The 17,799-nt window shown below is 38.0% G+C and overlaps 1 protein-coding gene across 2 annotated transcripts in view; it reads right to left on the bottom strand.

Moving 5' to 3' along the window:
- The window catches only part of CERT1 (ceramide transporter 1), a 79,550-nt gene that overhangs the window by 4,867 nt on the left and 56,884 nt on the right, over nucleotides 1–17,799 (bottom strand). The window contains exons 8-16 of one of the 2 annotated variants that reach the window (XM_084225727.1): nucleotides 12,648–12,740; nucleotides 9,942–10,028; nucleotides 8,899–8,991; nucleotides 8,242–8,319; nucleotides 3,931–4,026; nucleotides 3,115–3,247; nucleotides 2,919–2,989; nucleotides 1,480–1,608; nucleotides 598–727 (exon numbers count right to left, since the gene is read on the bottom strand). In XM_084225727.1, coding sequence (XP_084081853.1) covers nucleotides 598–727; nucleotides 1,480–1,608; nucleotides 2,919–2,989; nucleotides 3,115–3,247; nucleotides 3,931–4,026; nucleotides 8,242–8,319; nucleotides 8,899–8,991; nucleotides 9,942–10,028; nucleotides 12,648–12,740 — 910 coding nt within the window. The remainder of the gene's footprint in view (nucleotides 1–597; nucleotides 728–1,479; nucleotides 1,609–2,918; nucleotides 2,990–3,114; nucleotides 3,248–3,930; nucleotides 4,027–8,241; nucleotides 8,320–8,898; nucleotides 8,992–9,941; nucleotides 10,029–12,647; nucleotides 12,741–17,799) is intronic. The other variant, XM_084225728.1, reaches the window with a different exon arrangement.

The following is a 17,799-nucleotide window of genomic DNA, read 5'->3' as shown; positions in this document are numbered from 1 at the left end:
CAATAATACATTTCTAAATATTGGGCACAGCAACAATACAATTTGGCTTTGACAGTCAGTCAATACCAGGAATTCTATCAGCTAAAAAAAAAATTAAGAAATGTAGATGAAATTATACAGCTTGCAAGCATCTTCATACAAAATGTATTTACTCCTTCTTGGCATCAGGGGATAAGAACTGTATCTTTACTATCAGCAGCTTTTCAGCCTAATGAAATGAATTGGGAGAAAAAAAAATTAGAGTAGTATATGAACAAACCCAACATATCATTACTGAAACTAAAAGCTATGCCAACTTATTCCAGTAGCAGACCTTTCTGTTCACCTTCCTCCACCACAAGGCTATATACTTAGGCCTGAGCTGCACAGCTCTTCCATTTATTCCTCCCAGAGTACCACATAATAAATGATCCCATTCACCAGTTCATGTAACACCTTAATTTGAGACCTTTTGAACATGATGAACACAAAGGTGATCCTATATAACGATAGAAAAGGGAAAAGGCATCAAGCCTTTTTTTTATTTTTTGTGCCAGTATTCAACTTCCCAAAATTAACATCTATCATGAGTGTCATACTGAAAAATTTTATACTTACCATTAGCTACATATGTAATCTTGCACAGAATGTTGTCCCTGCTTATTTCCTTGTTGCCCTCTGGTGGGCTTACTAACGTCTGACAAATCATTGCAATATTTATTTTGGCACGGACACAGCGATTGTTCAGCTGCCAAAAATATGAAACATTGTAAGCTTTAAAATAAATTTGTTTCAGTATACTTCAGTATGAACATCTTTTCATCATGAAGTCTAAGACACTCTAGAAACTGTGTTTTTGAGAGTCTACTTTCTAGCACTTACATGGATGTAACATGAAAGTGAGTAAAACAAAAAATACATGGTGGATAGGGAAATGATCTTAAATGTCTGAATCTTAGGTTTCTGCTTGCTTAAGAAATTATAAGTTAATTACTTCAACTGTTGTGACAAATCAGTAAAGAAACATTTCAAGAATAATGTATCAGCATTTACACATATCAGTTAACTTTTCCCTTAAAAGCAGGCTATGGAATAAAAATCGAAGGGAAACAACCATTGCTATTATCTCACAGAACCAAGGCAAAACTGTAAAATGGAGACAACCCTATCTGTAATTATACAAACCTATTGTTATATTTGACAATGCTGAAGAGATACTGATTTGATTCCAGACAAAATAACCTCAATTCTTTTAAATGTTTTCACATCTCCAGAAATTTTGCTTCTTTCTGCTGTACACCTTAGATCATCCAACTGAGAGATAAGACAAGAAAGCTTTTGGATAGGAATGCCTTCAGCAAGTCATTTTACCTGGTTTAAATTAACTGTGTTTTTGTAAAAACCCTCAGTCGCCCTCACACTAGCACTGCAAATGCATTACCATGGGAAGAGAAAAACTACCTTAAAAGCAGAACTTCACAGAATCAAAATAATACTTACAGGAGCACTATCATGTTCTACAGAGAAATTGCACACAATCCATGTTTCTGGATCATTTTCACTGAATGCTGGTATCTTTCTGATGGCAGACAAATACAGCACATCCCTTTGAGAGGCTGGCCACACTCTCTGCAGAGAAACACCTGAACATAAGCTTTTGCAGGTTTAACTACTATCCTTAGCTAAAATTAAAAACCAAGCAAGGCAAACCAGGTCAGTTATATTATTAAGTTAAAGTATCTTCAAATTAGCAATTTCATGTGGAAAACTGAAAGAGAATATAGTTGTTGTAAATAGGGAACAGAAATTTCAGGTTGGCTACACTTGATCTGAAAAAAAAAAATACAGCAAAACTTTATGGCCTTTGAAATGTAGAGCACTAAACTGCAATGAATTTTTCAGTTAAAAAAATAGGATTAGGCAGTTACCCTCCTGTACTATGAACCTCAGGTTTGTGTTTCAATTCATACTTGTAAGCTACAAACTGAACTAATGGTTAGATGTATAGGGATGCATCTACAGTTACTTATGTCTCCAGAGAAGAGAGAGGAGGGATGTATTTGAAAAAAATAGTACCTCAAAAAGCTACTACTTCAGTAAGACAGATATAGTAAACTGATAGTATCTAAGAGAAAGTTTTAGAAGTGAAATGTGTGACAAAATAAGAAAATATACAGAACTTATTTTCCTGACAGTCAATAGAATAAAGTTCTGGCTTTTACCACAACCAATACAGATGACACAACTGTCTTACTCAAAATTATGAGTCTTCTATTAAAGAAGTTTTAATGTAACAGCACTACTGGTAAAATTGTCAAAGAAAAACCTTTGGTTTAACATTTGAATATACTAATGCTTAGAAACATGCAAGACTAAGGATGAGTACGTAAATTTTAATCCTATAAATTTTTCAGATATTTGCATTTCAGTTGTTGGGTTGTAATTCAAATGAACATTTTTATAAATTGACACCAGAACCATTTGGGGGGAAAGAACAATTAAGGTACAAGAACAAATGCTGTACCAACAATTAAAAACACTTGCATTATGAGGTAGTATGTCAACTAATTGTGGTGAATGCTAACCTGTGTTTTTGCAAAAAAACATCTGATACAGTGGTGTAGGTTTCTTCATTGTAGTCAGTGGTGATTTATTGCTTCTGTTTGCTTTGGATGAATCTGGCCTTGTTGGCAGTGATATAATCATGAATTAAAAGCAGGCCTCACTTGCTACTACAAGCTCTATCAGACACATGCATAACCAATTATGCTCTCAAGAAAAGTCGGAAAAATTGGTGTAAGTTGCAGTTTAATAGAGAAGTTGCTCTGGAATATTGTCCAGAACAGTATTTTAAGTTGTTAGGCCAGGGAAGTATTCAGAATATTAGAACACACATGCTTCAGGTGTCTCAGTAAGGTATGCAAATGAAGTTTTATTACCTTATGTGTCTGGTAAATGATGATTGCATTATCAGCTAAATTTTCCACAACATGGAAATTTTCAATTGTTGCTAAAAGAGGAGGGGAGTGGGGGGAAGAAAAAAAAACCATCAGTGAATAGTCACAGACAATAGGACAATGCTATAAATACTATTCTTGTTGATAAACCTTCAAAGCTGAAGAACCAATGCCTTACTTTCCCAGTCATTACGAACATCAACATTCCAGAAGTAGTGGCAAACTTCATGCCCTGTTACCCCTTTAACAGCATGGGTTGCTTTCAAAGGATCTAGAACTATTCCATTCTCCTCCACTTCTCGTCTGTACACCTATAGCCAAACACAAAGAATGATATGTAGAACAGAAGCTGTCAAAACTGTTCATGTTTTACTTGTTTAAGTTGAATCAGTCTTAAAAAAACTGAACTAACAAACCACTTACCTAGAAGCTTATCACATGAATAATTTGCCATGAAAGTGTTCTCTGGTAACATCCATTGAAGACATTCTTATGTGGCAATTCACATTAAAACGCCAGTACTTTAAGGTTTCTACTCCAAAAATGATTAAGCTAGCTTATTTATTACTATCCACATGGATTTATAATCATGGTGGAGCAGCCAACACTGTAGCTTGTTACTCTTGTTATTTTTGTACATAGAATTTACACATTACTTTGATACCAAGCTTTAAGTAGGAGAGAGCAAGAAAGGAATTTGTAAAGATGAATCTATTGCAAGTGTTACACAGAATTTTGTATGAATAAATGGATTAGAAGCCACAGTTCTCACAGACCCTAGTCCCAACCTAAACAGTGGTATTCCCAGAGAGAAGTTAAAACAGCATAACTCACTGATTGATAATATTTTCAAAAATCATAGAATGATTTTTTAGGTTGGAAAAGACCCTTAAGATCACGGAGTCAAGCAGTAAAGATAACACTGCTAAATGTACACTGTAAGTATCTGTCTTCACAGTGTATCATACGAATTAACCAAACCTGAAACATTTACCTTCATTTCTCCTTCTTCTACCACTAGCTGCCAATTGGCATCTCCTCCTACATCTTGCAAGGAATATGTCATGTGGTTTTGTACCATCTCTTCCACCTGTAAAGGAAAAAAACCAGGCATTTTTAACTCATTCCTTCCATGTTTTTGGGGAGACACTGTACAGCATTGGAAGTCACAAGTTAATACTTCAATTCCTGTGCAGGAGCTAAATTTGAATGAGAGAGTTCTCTGTTAGGTTAGGAACAAACAAATAATGCTGGCCTTCAGAAACAAAAGCCAAGAACTTGATTCAAATTCCAACTTCCTCCTTTGTGGGTACTTCCTAGCCTGCCTTTTTGCCTTGAAACTGTCAAACCTCATCACTTCTACCTAAAACAGTTCTGTATTTCAGCAGATAGGAACTGCAAGTATCTCTAAATGGAATTGCAGTGCACTATAAGGTATTCACTAAAGAGCATTTTAAAAGCTCAACAAAGGAAGGGGATTAGGGAGGAAAACTAACAAGCTCTAAAAAGCAAATGCACATGAAAAGTCATATTGGAAGAGCAGTGAAGTAAACAGTCACAAGCAAAGCATACCTCTTCTGTTTCAGAGGCATCTTTGCACAGTTGACAGGTAGAAAAAAACCAGAAATGCCTACCCTCAAAGGATTATGATGGTACAAATATTCTATGATTCTAACAAAATGCTCATTTAAAACTTATTTTGCTAGCAGCTGTGCCTTTTTTTTTACAGCCAAATATTTGCTATATTTTTATCAAGCTATGTGAATATCTCATTTTTTATTCTATACAATATGCATGAAAATGGGTACTGGGACAGGAAGATGATGCTTATTTTAGATCTAATATGTTATTCTGTTTCTTCGGTTTCCCCACCCTTTTCCTAATGCCCCAAATAAAAACAGAAGCAAAATCATAGGGTATCCATTGCTGTGTAATCCTTCGAGTATTTGAAACACTTTAATATCTTTTTTCCATCCAAAAGATAGATGACTACTAAAACTGGTCACAGAAAGCAAGTCCACATGATTCACAGCATTTTTGAACTACTAGAAATACCTTTATTTTTCTTCCAAAAGAAAAAGCACTACAAACAAAATTAGTTAAATGACCAACACAAAGATTAGTTGAAGAAGTGCACAATCACAAAATTAACAGTCTGAACACCAGGGTGCTTTTGCACATCTTACAAAAATATGAAGCCTAGTTTGCAGTAAAATATGTAAAGCAAATTTGAGCAAGTATGAAAACAAGAAGAAAGCAAAAGTAATATTAACTAATCCTTTTTTTATATGATACAGAGTTGAAAGACATTATTTACTTTTAATTTAAGGCAGTAATTTTGTTTGTACTATGTACTCAACAGGCAATACACTTAAGGCCGGAAAGAAAAAAGGTAACCGTATCAAATAAAACTCTGGAATCACATGAAAAAACAAAATCCATTGGATGGAAATGCTAGTTTGTCTTAATTTAACCAAGCATTGACTTATCCAGACAAGGCAAAGTTATCAACCCAGGTTTTGAGTGCTCAGGCTCTGAGCTTCAGTGAACAAAAAGCGCCACCAAGATTTATGTTTCAGCTTCTAGACAAGCCAACTTTTGCTGCCAGTTACTAGCAGATTTCCCACAAAAGTTTCTTCCCTTTTTTTTCCAGTAAAATAATGACAATACAATATAAACTGGGTAAGAATGTGGGCTATTTAAATATTCAATGATTTAGCTCTAGGTCACACTGCTTTAAGAAAGGAATTCTTACTTACCTTTAGGACCTTTTGTATTTTCTATCCCACCTCTTAATTTATTATGGAAAAAGCTACGTTTATACATTTACTTTTGTCTTTTGATACTTTTTACTTTATGTGTTAGACGCAAAGGGATGAAGGAAATATCAAGGAAAGAAGGGAACAAGGCACCCACAGGAATGTAATCTGAACAGACTCCTGCTTCACCAGGAAATGCAGTATTTACACAACCTGCTTGTGCACATTGTCTGCACAAACTGTATTTAGTCTATGCACTGGTCACCATCTGTCAACTTGCAACAATTTCAGAGGCACAGTCAAGATCCAAAGAGTCTCTCCCACCTGAGACACTCACTCTTACCTCTGGGTTCCTAGCTGGCTACAAGAATGATCTGCAAAAATACTTGCAACCGGTATGTCACACAGCCTTGACCTGAATTCTTGAGTGGCAAGTTTTTCCCTTTAAAGGGCCTAAGAACAACTCAGAACCAATTATAAAGCTGACAGATCTTTAAAATAAAGTGATCTGAACTCCCACTCAACTGGTAGAGACAACAATGCCTTTCTAGAGACACACTGAAGAAACAGTTCCCATCAGAATACACGTTTATACTTCTCAGTCTTAAAAACGGTGTTTTAAGTTGCTACTTTTACTGATACCAACATTCCCTTCAGTCACATGAAGTCTAGGGAAAAAATCACATTTCTTAAGAACCAAGATATTAGTTTTCCTTCCTAAAGGCAAATTGTCAGCCTGGGAACAGAGGCCATTTTTAAATAAATTTTTAATGAAGTCCATAGCAGGTAGAATGAAAAGGTCTGCTATTCTCATCATGTTCTATGTTGTCTTGTTCAGTCGAACTGAAACTCCAGAACAGGTGGAGTGACTTGTTCGTCTGGCAAAAATTTGTTTTAGGGAAAATACTTAGGAGTGTGGAACTGCATGTGGGGACATTCATACTTTCTGTAGTGAGTCAATTAACTTGAAGCTAGATTAGGAGGCACTCCATAGTAACTTTCATGTAGTATGATACATGCAGCAGGCAAAAAGAGCAACTTTACTCCAGTCCATTTGATCCTGATACTTAACAACAATTTGCATTATTGTGATAATGATCTGGTCCACCTCAGGTGTGTTTGCAAGTGATCAGTTCTGCAGTCAGAGTGGTGCTCTACAACTCAGGTTAATGATATCAATACAGAAATGTTATCACAAGCATAAAACAGGTGAAAATGAGGACACCTGCATGTCTTGGAAAATATAAGTTCCCCTTATGCTGAATGATCTCTGCAATCACAGCCTGACAGAGTACTAGTTCCCGTCTTGGCAATCAAACTTGCTTTCTATTATTTTTATTCCCTTATGTTATTATCCCCTCACTTTATTATCCCTCCTCCCAAAGAAAAAACAACTTAGAAAACTAACTCAGTTACTGGAGTACCAGTAGCCCTGGTACTCCCATTGTACTGTTGTACAATGGGACTTGCATGCTTTTTCCCTTGCAGTAAATTCAGATTTCAGAAATAAACTGACTGCAAAAGGTCTTGGAATTTTAGTCCACTAGGCAAGTCCTTAAGTGTTGGTTCTGCTCATGGACCTAGTAGTAAGGTCTGCAGGTAATAAAATTCCAGGCTCTGTTAAAAAAAAAGATTAAATCCATTCCTGTTAGGGAAAAAAAAAAGATTGGTTGGAGCTTTAAAAAAATCTCCAAAAGAGCAGATCCCAGAAGGAAGCTCCATATTCACCATCACATATGGACCACAGAAGGAAAGAAATAGCATGGATAACATATCTGAACTACTGTTTTGGAGATTAAAAAGCAAACACTTTTCTAATTCTACTCTAAACTACCACCTTCCTAGTAAGGTACCTAAAGTAGTAAGTACCTAAAGTAAGTAGTAAGTACTACTAGTAAGTACCTAAAGTAATTTTGTACATTACTGGAATATGTCATTATGGCAACACTGACATATTCAGGATGTCAGACTTAATTTCTGAAGGGCAAGTGATACAAGAACACTTCAATATGATCTTGTTGGTCAACACGGTCTTGTTGGTCAACATGTTTAATGGCATTTTGGTAATTAAACTAGTCACAGAGGTAAAAAATGGTAATAGTGAACTATAAGACTCAATGTATTAATATCATTACAAATTAACACTTTGACAAAAATCAAAACTTTGATTTAAAAGCAACAAAACCATTCAATCTGAAGCAAAGACCATCTCCAGCCTCTGTAAAACATGTTATTCTCCTTTCATTATAACTAGAGATACAAAATTTTCAAACTACAGACATTTTTATTAAAGCTACTGAAGTAAACCAAATAGTTTCACAAGATTTGGGCCTCTGCACAAGTGGTATGCATGCAAGCTGGATGTAAAGAAAGACAACCATTTAGTACAAGAATAGAGAACTCCTTTGTTTGTCTCAATGTACTAGTTTAAAGCAAGCAGTGATTGATGTAACAAAAAATCAAAAAACAAAAAAAAGCAGGTTCTAGAGAAAAGGATGATATAAAGCAAAGATATGCAACCCCCACTTGACACATCAATACAGTACCTGGGCGCTGAATCTGTGAACATCATCAGAGGCACTGACTAGATCAATGGAAGACATGGAGGAAGAGCGACTATAGGGCTACCAGAGACAGACAAAGAAAAAACCAAGTAATCAGAACAAAGGCACAACAGAGCGTTCAGTACCAACTTGCAAGCACAAGATAATGAAGAAAAGGAAAACAAAAGCACCATAAGCAGCAAGCACAGCAGCAAATGCTGATTTCATGCACCTATTATATATTATGCTCCCAGAATAGCCCTGACAGGAGCGTAGTGTTTCCAGTAACATTCAAAAGCAAGTCAACCAATCCTGATATGACCAACTGGATTATTATTTTTTAAAAATAAAATCAACTCAATGAATCTGGGTGAAGGTATCTTGAAAATACTGCAGTTAGCCGATTGGGATTTCTCCTTTTTTTCTGCCTGACAAGCCTGATACAAGTAAAGAATATTCTAAGTAGGTTCTCAAATCAGTATTTTTGAGCTAAGACAAAAAGCAGTCCTTCTTCAGTTCCAGCTACTGTTTTACGAAAATGAGTAGGCCACTGGAAGTTACTAGAAACACCAAAAAAATCTCACCTACCCATACAAAACATTACATAGAAAAAGCACAGATCAGCCCATTATTCTGAGAAGATCAGGATAACTATTTTACCGTTTGCACAAATCGATGAGTCCCCACAGCAGAATATGCATCTCCAGAAGGTAAGGATGTCGGCCAGTGTAATCTAACCTTTTCGCTTTGGGACTGCAACAACATAGGTTTAATTATTATTAGTCAGCTGCTACAGGGTGGACTGTGAAACAAAGTGAGTCATGCTCAATCTACATAGTGACTACAACAACTAATGCTGTCCATGACAGGCATGAAGCTGTCATCCCACTGGAATTCTCAGTGAGTGGGCCTGAAGACTGAATTAATCTATACTTCAAGGTGTTTTTCTGAGTTAAGCAAAACACACAGGCAGCACTAAAGATCCAGGTAGTACTATCACAGTCACTCAAAATCTTTACTCTTTGCTAAGAGATCCCAACATAGGGTAAACTCTGTAGGGTACTACAGGTTTACTAAAAAGTCTTCTAATTCTCAAGTCATTGTTATTCACTACATTCCTAAGCATAAAGTCTTTCACAACAAAGGATGCATGACTTTGTTATTCCCTCTCATTTTATACGCTGCTGTACTTTCTCAAACTCTATTTTCTAGCATGTATCTTACCCTTTTTGATATTTGCCCCTGAAGTGTATTAAAAAAATTAGTTAGTGAAGTACCCAGGCAGAACAATGTCTTTCTTATTCCATATATCACTAAAGTAAAAAGAAACTTCAGACCAATTATTAGATTTTGAGAGACAACTGAGATTTTGAGAGACAGTAGTATTTGATATTTTTATCTTAACAGGGCAGCAGTCACACATAGATAATTTTCATACAGGACATTTATTTAGGAATTAGAAACTAGAGACATTCAATAAACTTAGCACTTATACTATTATTTTCTAGACAAGCTATGAAGTTACTATCTCAAAATTAGCATTAAGCAACAATATTTTATTGTAAAAATAGTAAGGGGAATTCCCTGATCAGTGTCTGAATAAATTAACTAGAGCTTCAGGAGATACACCTCAGGACAGACTATAAGACACAGATGTCTTTCAGGAAGTGCTCATCATTAAGACATTTTTCAAGTTTTAGTACCTGTTCCTCCATTTTATCCTGTCTGTCAAGAGCAGCTTCAACAGCATCAAAGAATTCTTCTTCATTAATCAGACTATTAGGACCTTCCTAGAGCATAAGAAAAAAACTAGTTAAAAATCCTGGACACATAAAAGTTCCACTTCAGTTTAACATTAGAAATACATATTTATATTTTATATGTAACTGATGGAAGCAAATTTCTTCTACAGATCTCAAATATTTTCACCAATATTCTTAGATTACAAGTTCTCTGAAAACCTTAACTTGTTAAAGGAAGTGTCTTCCTATAACAACAATTTAATGATAGTTACATAAAGAAGAAAAAACCCCAGGAAAGTGAGTAATAGTGTCAGTATTTGATTCCAAATTTAGGACTTAATAACTGTCTTCTCTTGAAAATGTTGACAGTGTCAGTAAAGTACATTTATTAACATAATCGTATAGTTAGACTTCTTACAAGTATTTCAGTACCTTAAGGCATTGATATTCATGTGTGTTCAAAAATACAACAAGTGAAGACATAATTTCGGGGATCTCTATTGAAAGCTTTTGGAAACAACAGTTTACTACTAATTAAAATGGTAATTTAATAAATTCAGGTTTATTGCTTTTATTGTATCGTAAAACAACCCAGTCTAGCAAGTTAAAAAAACCCCAAAACTGTGTGTCAGCAGTGACATCTGGAAGAAGCAGTTGGGTTCATAACCAAGTAGACAAAGTTCAACTTCCTACTGATTTAATTTTTTTACAGCAAATGTCTCAGTGACAACAATTAATATAATATCAAGTATCTTAAATAGCTGTACTATTTAAGATATTTAAGAATAGTACTATTACTATTTCTCAGGCTATGACTTGAAAGTAGAAACGTGTTTCATTAATGTACATGAAAGGGTCAAGCTCACTGTATTACAGGTGCAGTTGCTTAGATTAGTGTGGATGCCTCATCTGTAGAAGTGTTCAAGGCCAGGCTAGATGGGGCATTAAAGCATCCTGGTCTACTGGGAGGAGTCCCTGCCCACGGTAGGGATATTGGATCTACATGATCTTTAATGTCCCTTCCAAAATAAACCATTACACTTCAAAAGTTAATTTATGCATCTTAGGATAGAACTAAATACCTCACTGACGAGAATGCTGATGAAATGCAGTTTAACAGAAGCAAGGAACTTAAAATCTGAATTTGAAAACATAGTATTTCAAGTGGCAGTGACAAAATAAAAAACAGTTAAAGTTAAAAATCATCTTCTAGGACTGTCTCTGCAGACAGTTTTCATATTTTTGTTTTACTTATCTCTACAGCTGAACAAATAAAAAGGTAAAGTACAATTACATATAAGCGGCATGAAATGTGTGAGAAAGAAAAAACCAACAGAAACATCTAACATACTTCAGATGAAAGCATCAAAGGTTAAAATATACTTCCACTCAAGAAATTCTGAGTGAGTGAGATTTTTCATACAGTTTCAGTTCCCAAGGTGAAAAAGTAAGTCTGGCATGAACACACTTGTAAATCATGTTTGCACTGGCTTGTGAAACTTCACTTTCCCTCTTTAAGAAACAACCTGATCTTCAAAGTGTATTGTGTTAGTGTGTGTAGCGAGGTTCTGGTAGCTGAAGTGGCTACAGGGGTGGCTTCTGTGGGAAGCGGACAGAAGCTCCCCCATGTCCAAATGAGACAGTGTGGGCTGGCTCTAGGATGGACCTGCTGTTGCCATTGTCCAAGGCCATGCCCATCAGCGACTATGGTAGCATCTCTGGGATAATGGATTTAACAAAGAGGGGAAAAAAACTGCAGCTAGAGAAGAGTGGAGTGAGAGTATGTGAGAGAAAGAACTCAGTAGGTACCAGCTCATTGAAGAAGGAGGGGCAGGAGGTGCTCCACCTGCTGAGATTTCCTGGCAGCCTCCGGTGCAGACCACAGTGAAGCAGTTGTTCCCCTGCAGCCCATGGAGAGAGAGTCCATGGAGGAGCAGAGATCCACCTGTAGCCCACTGAGGAGGCAACACTGGAGCAAGTGGATGCCCAAAGAATGATGTGATCCTGTGGGAAGCCCACATAGGAGCAGGCTTCTGGCAAGACCTGTGGCCCCATGGAGAGAAGCTCAAGCTGGAGCAAGTTTACTGGCAGGACTGTGAACCCATGCTGGAACAGCCGGATCCTGAAGGACTGCATCCTGTGGGGAAGACTCACACAGAGCAGTTCATGAAGAACTGCAGTCCATGGGAAGGACTCTTGTTGGAAGAGGTCATGGAGAACTGTCTCCTGTGGGAGAGAATCCCACACTGGAGAAGGTTAAGAGTGTAAGGAGTGCTCCCTGTGACGAGGAAAGAGTGGCAGAGACAATGTGAGATGAACTGACCACAACCCCTGTTCCTTTTCTCTCTGCGCAGCTGAGGTGTAGAAGGCAGAAAATTTGGAAGTGAAGTTAAACCCAGGAAGAAGAGAGGGGTAGGGAATGGGTGGTTTTAAGATCTGATTAGCAATTAAGTGGTATTTCCCCAAGTTGAGTCTGTTTCACCTCTGTCAGCAATTGGTGAGTAACTTTTCCCTGTCCGTATCTCAACCCAGAAGACTTCCATTATATTCTCTCTCCCCTGTCCACCTGCAGCAGAGTAGTAGAGGAGTAGGGGAGTAGCAGAGTGGATTAGTGGGCACCTGAAAAAGTAATAGTGTTATAAAAAATTCCTAAAGTAAAATTCATACCTCATAGTCTGGCCCTCCAAAGTGGGACTTTTTCTTCAGTTCTGTCACAGCATTTTTGTATGCTTCTTCAATTCTTCTCCTTTTCTCTGTCTCCTGTAAAATTACATGACCATTTGATGCAACAAAAATTAAATGTCAACATGCCAATAAATGGAATGGCCAAGGTAGTATTTTCTCCAAGCAGCAACTGCAAAGCTGATGAATTTCTGAATTTATTTGCATGTATCCATTATATGTGGCAATATAAATGCATATATAATAGAAAGTTTGGGGAACTAGCTACCTTGAGGATACTTTTTAAGTCGTGTAGACAAAACCAGATCAACAAGCAAAAAGTGGTTTCTATTTTAAGCATAGCTGTTCATGCTTCATTGGGAGTCATACTTTGTATCTGATACTTCATATAAACTTGGGCAGGGATAACAAAGGGTAAAAACTAAAACTGGAAAAAGCTAACATGCTGAATGTAGTGATATACTAACAAGTTTGTATCTCTAATTACAGCAATGTCAATAATTTTGTGGATTCCATGCAGAGAGTGCAACTTGATATCCTTCTCCTCTAACAGGCTGTGACTGTATTAGGTGCTAGTCTACGCAGAAACCCGATGGTGACTATATCATTGTCTATTTTGAATAAAACAACTGTAATGCCAAAATCAGACTAAGTCTAATATTGCCTCTACAAATTCCGCATGCTGCCAGATACTTTCCATGAAAAGCTATAAACACTTCTGAAATTCTTGCAAAAATCAGCTTTGTTTCGCAAGATGTTTCTCTGTCCCCTTTCAAAATCACTTCAGATGAAAGCAAGTTAAGTCTAACAGGTGGACATCACACACTTTTTGCAGATATGGGTTTAATTATTCAGCAACCCAAATTGAAATTTAAAGATCCAGTGGAAAACCCTAAAGCAATACTAAAAAGCCGAGTTTATTAACTGGAATTTGGTGGTAACATTCCCTCAAACACATTTTCCAGTTTTTAGTTACGTAATACTTTGATGTAGAACAAGATAGTATAGTTTTACACACACACCAAAACCAAACCAAACCAAACCAAAACCAACCAACCAACCAAACCCAAAAGAAACAAAACAAAAACAACAACAAAAAGCACTTTGGTGGAGACAATATTGTCCTTAATTGTGACTGTAGGCTTTTCTCTTCTGAAACAATCAAAGAGGCAGTACCTGCTAACAGATTTCACAAAATTTTGCATGTTTATATTTTTTGAAAGGAACTGGAGAATCCTGAAGATACATAAAGCATGACTTGAGTATAAGTCACTGAGAAAAGTACAGAAATGTTATCAGGCTTGGAATGAAAAACAAAACAGACCCTCACCTAAAACACAACTCCTTCTCCCACTCACTCCAAATACCCATACTTTCCGTAATTCAATCTGCAAATTAGTTACAATTTACATGTGCCAAAATACGACTCCAAATTTGCCAGCTTCTCTTGGCAATAATATTAGAGAAGGCAGAATCAAGAACAGAAAAATGCTACAGCAATCAAGACAACATAAAAAGCATTATCAAAAGACTTTGTTGCAAGTAAAACAGTGGATCAAATACCAAAGACAAAACTCTTTGTGTATAAAATGTGTATACATTTTAAGAAAAGTCTGGTTTAAAATGCATTCAATGTATTATATACTGTACTAGAAACAAAAAGTCAAGCTCAAGATCCTAAGAGCTAAGTATTAAAGGTGGAAAGAAAAGCTGTAATTACAATAACTTTAGATAATACTACAATACACATCAATTTCATTCTGGACATATGACAATTTCGGTAGTGAAAGAAAACAAAAGAAAACCATAGAATCTATACGTCTATCACTGTACAATATTTATTTCCTTTTTAGAGAAGTTTACAGACAGATTCTAGAAAATCAAAAGAATAAAGATCTAAACCATTCTCATCCCACATCTATCTATCATATGGAAAGCAATATCTCTTGATCAGGCCCATAGTTATAAAAGCTACTCTTAAAAGTGATGTTTAAGCACTAAAATGAAAAAATTAAAACTAAACCAAAAGCAGCTCTACCACTGTGGAATAATGGTAGCAGAGGTCTGAACACAGTCAATTGCTGTAATTAAGGGTATAGACTTCAAGGTGTTGCTCACATGGGTATCATTTGTGGAAGGACGCTAAGGCTGCCTTGTGGCAGACACACGTGGCCCTTGCCATCTCCAAAACAGCCTCACTGCAACACACAGCTTAGTCCAACCACCATGCATGTGACACTTCTCTGAGGGAAAAAAAAAAAAGGAGTAAAAAACACTCTGTGGAGAGAAGAATTGGAAGAAAAAGTAAGAAATCACAGAGGAGATGCTAAGACCAAAGAAGATGAGGAGGTGCACCTTCAGGGTGGAGAACATTTATGTCCAAATTGCAGGGGTATTTCCTGAAGGAACCACATCCCATGAAGGATCTACACTGCAACAGATTTTTTTTCCCAGAGGGCTGTCACCAAGGGAGGCACTAGAGCTATTTCCACTAGAGCTGGGAAAAAAAGTATGAGGAGGAATGGCAAAGATGAAATTTTGGACTAATTGCAAATCCAACATTCCTCTCACCTTGCACTGCCTGCTGCTAGCAGGCAGTAAGGTTATGGAACATACTACCTCAAGTGAGAGTACACAGCACATACTGGACAATCAGCCCAGCCAGCCAGGGTTTGTGAAAGGCAGGTCCTGCCTACCAACCTGAGCTTCTATGACAGGGTGATTTGCTTAGTGGATGAGGGAAAGACTGTGGATGTTGTCTGTCTGGACTTCACTAAAGCTTTTGACACCATTTCCCACAGCATTATCCTGGAGAAACTGGCAGCCCATGGTTTGGCTGAGTATACTCTTCACTAGTTAAGAAACATCAGTCTGGATGGCTGGGCCCAGATAGTGGTAGTGAATGGAGTTACATCCAGCTGGTGGCTTGTCACCAGTGCTGCTGGCAGGGCTCAATATTTGGGCAAGTCATGGTTCATGTCTTTACAGATGACCTGGACAAGGGATCGAGTTTACACTCGGTCAGTTTGCAGGTGACACCAAGCTGGGTGGGAGTGCTGATCTGCTGGGGGGCAGGAAGGCTCTGCAGAGGGATCTGGGCAGGCTGGATCATGGCCTCACTGGTGTGAGGTTCAACAAGGCCCAGTGCTGGGTCCTGCCATTGGGTCACAGCAACCCCAGGCAGCTCCACAGGCTGGGACAGAGAGGCTGGAAAGGACCTGGGGGTGCTGGTGACAGCAGCTGAACATGAGGCAGGCTGTGCCCAGGTGGGCAAGAAGGGCAATGGCATCCTGGCCTGGATGGTGTGGCCAAGGCAAAGATTGTCCCCCTGTACTCAGAATGGGTGAGGTCACACCTGAAATCCTTTGTTCAGTTCTGGGACCCTCAATTCAGGAAGGACATCGAGATGCTGTCCAGATAAGAGCAATGGAGCTAATGGAGGATCTGGAGCACAACTCCTGTGAGGAGTGGCTAGGGAGCTGGGGGTGTCTAGTCTGGAAAAAAGGAGGCCCAGGGAAGATGTCATCGCTCTCTACAAGTGTCTGGAAGGAGGCTGTAGCCAGGTGGGGTTGGTCTTTCCTCCCAGGTAACAAGCACAAGCAGAAGAGGAAACAGTCTCAAGCTGCAGCAGGGGAGGGCTAGACTGGATATCAGGAGGAAGTTCTTCCCTGAAAGGGAAGACAAGCATTGGAACAGACTGCCATGCTCTGGCAAGTGGTGGTATCACTGACAATGGTAAAAAAGGTGTAGATGTGGCAATCAGGGACATGGTTTACTGGTGGACCTGGAAGGGTTAGGTTAGCCATTGGACTCAATAAGGTTTGAAGCCTTTTCCAACCCTAATGATTTTATGATTCTAGGTAGAGGAGCCTGCAGGGAAGGAATGAAGTGGAGCTCGGGAAAAGGGGCAAGACAACTTATTCTGCTGTTTGTCCTTCTGTCTCCCATCAACTTCCCATTATTTTAAATCAGCAACAAATTGATTTTCCACATCTCAAGAATGTTCTGCCGTGACAAAAACCAGGGAGCAATCTTCCTGTCTTTCTCTTGACCCATGAGCTTTCTCATTCTACTTTTTTCTCTAATCCTGCTGAATGGGTGGTGAGCATTTCACTCTCTGACAAGGCTATCCCACCACAAGTCTAGTTATTTCATTCAAGGAAAAATCTCCTCTTCCAAAAGGTGAGCAAAGAGAGGAATACAAAGTAATGACTTTATAAACTAATTCAGGTACTTAATACCATGACTGTCCTCTAAACCCCAGAAAATGTCATTGACAAATGGGCCTTTTTGAAGTTGCAAGTCTGCCAAAGCAGAGCAAGTTGAAAACCCTCAGGTTTTAGGAGCTTTTGCTCCTTTTTGCTCCTTTTAATTCCTGGGAAAAGAAGTGGAAAGGAGTTTGTGAGCCCCTTTAAACTGTCCTTACTCATACTGTATGAGATATTAGTCCCATGAGACTCCAGTGAAATTTAGCCTTGAATTTGCTAACCACTTGCATCTTCCACAAGTGCTTTAAAGCTGGTTCACAAGGCAACCAAAAAAGTGACAAAACCCAAACCTAAATAATTTCGAATTGTATTTTAACATGGTATTCTTTATTAAAATAAACTGAACTACAGGCAAGGAAAACATGCTCTAAGGAAAGTCTCATCAACACAAATGAAGAGTGTTTGTCCAGCACAGGGAAGGTTTTTGCTGTGGCATCTAACAGTAGCCTTCCAATATGTTCAAGAAACTAAAAAAGAAATTGAGCCAGTCTCCCACAGTTTGCAGGAGATGGCTGATAAATAAGCATCAGATACTGGAATAAAAGTTACTCCAACAGGATATAAGGCAAAACTTTTTCACTCTAACAACAGATGAGGAGCAGGCCTGCTTAGAAGAGCTGGGCTGTCTACAGCCTGGATAAAACCCTGAGCAAGCCACTCTGATTCAAACTGTCCTTACTTTAAGATGAGGGTTAGAGCAAGAGAGAGCTCTTGAGGTCTCTATCCAATCTGAACTCCCCTATGATCTTATAAACAGGCTTCAAGGCTTGGACCTACTGTAATTCTTCCAATGCTCAGCTGAACCAATAAAGAATTGCTGACAGAAGTCAAAATACAGTGACACAGGGCTAGGCCTTTGACATATGCAC

This window comes from Fringilla coelebs (assembly GCF_963513975.1).
Source record: "Fringilla coelebs genome assembly, chromosome: Z".
Classification (NCBI taxonomy): domain Eukaryota; kingdom Metazoa; phylum Chordata; class Aves; order Passeriformes; family Fringillidae; genus Fringilla; species Fringilla coelebs.
The sequence above is the reverse complement of the archived record's forward strand: the minus strand, read 5'-3'. Positions and strand labels throughout refer to the sequence as shown.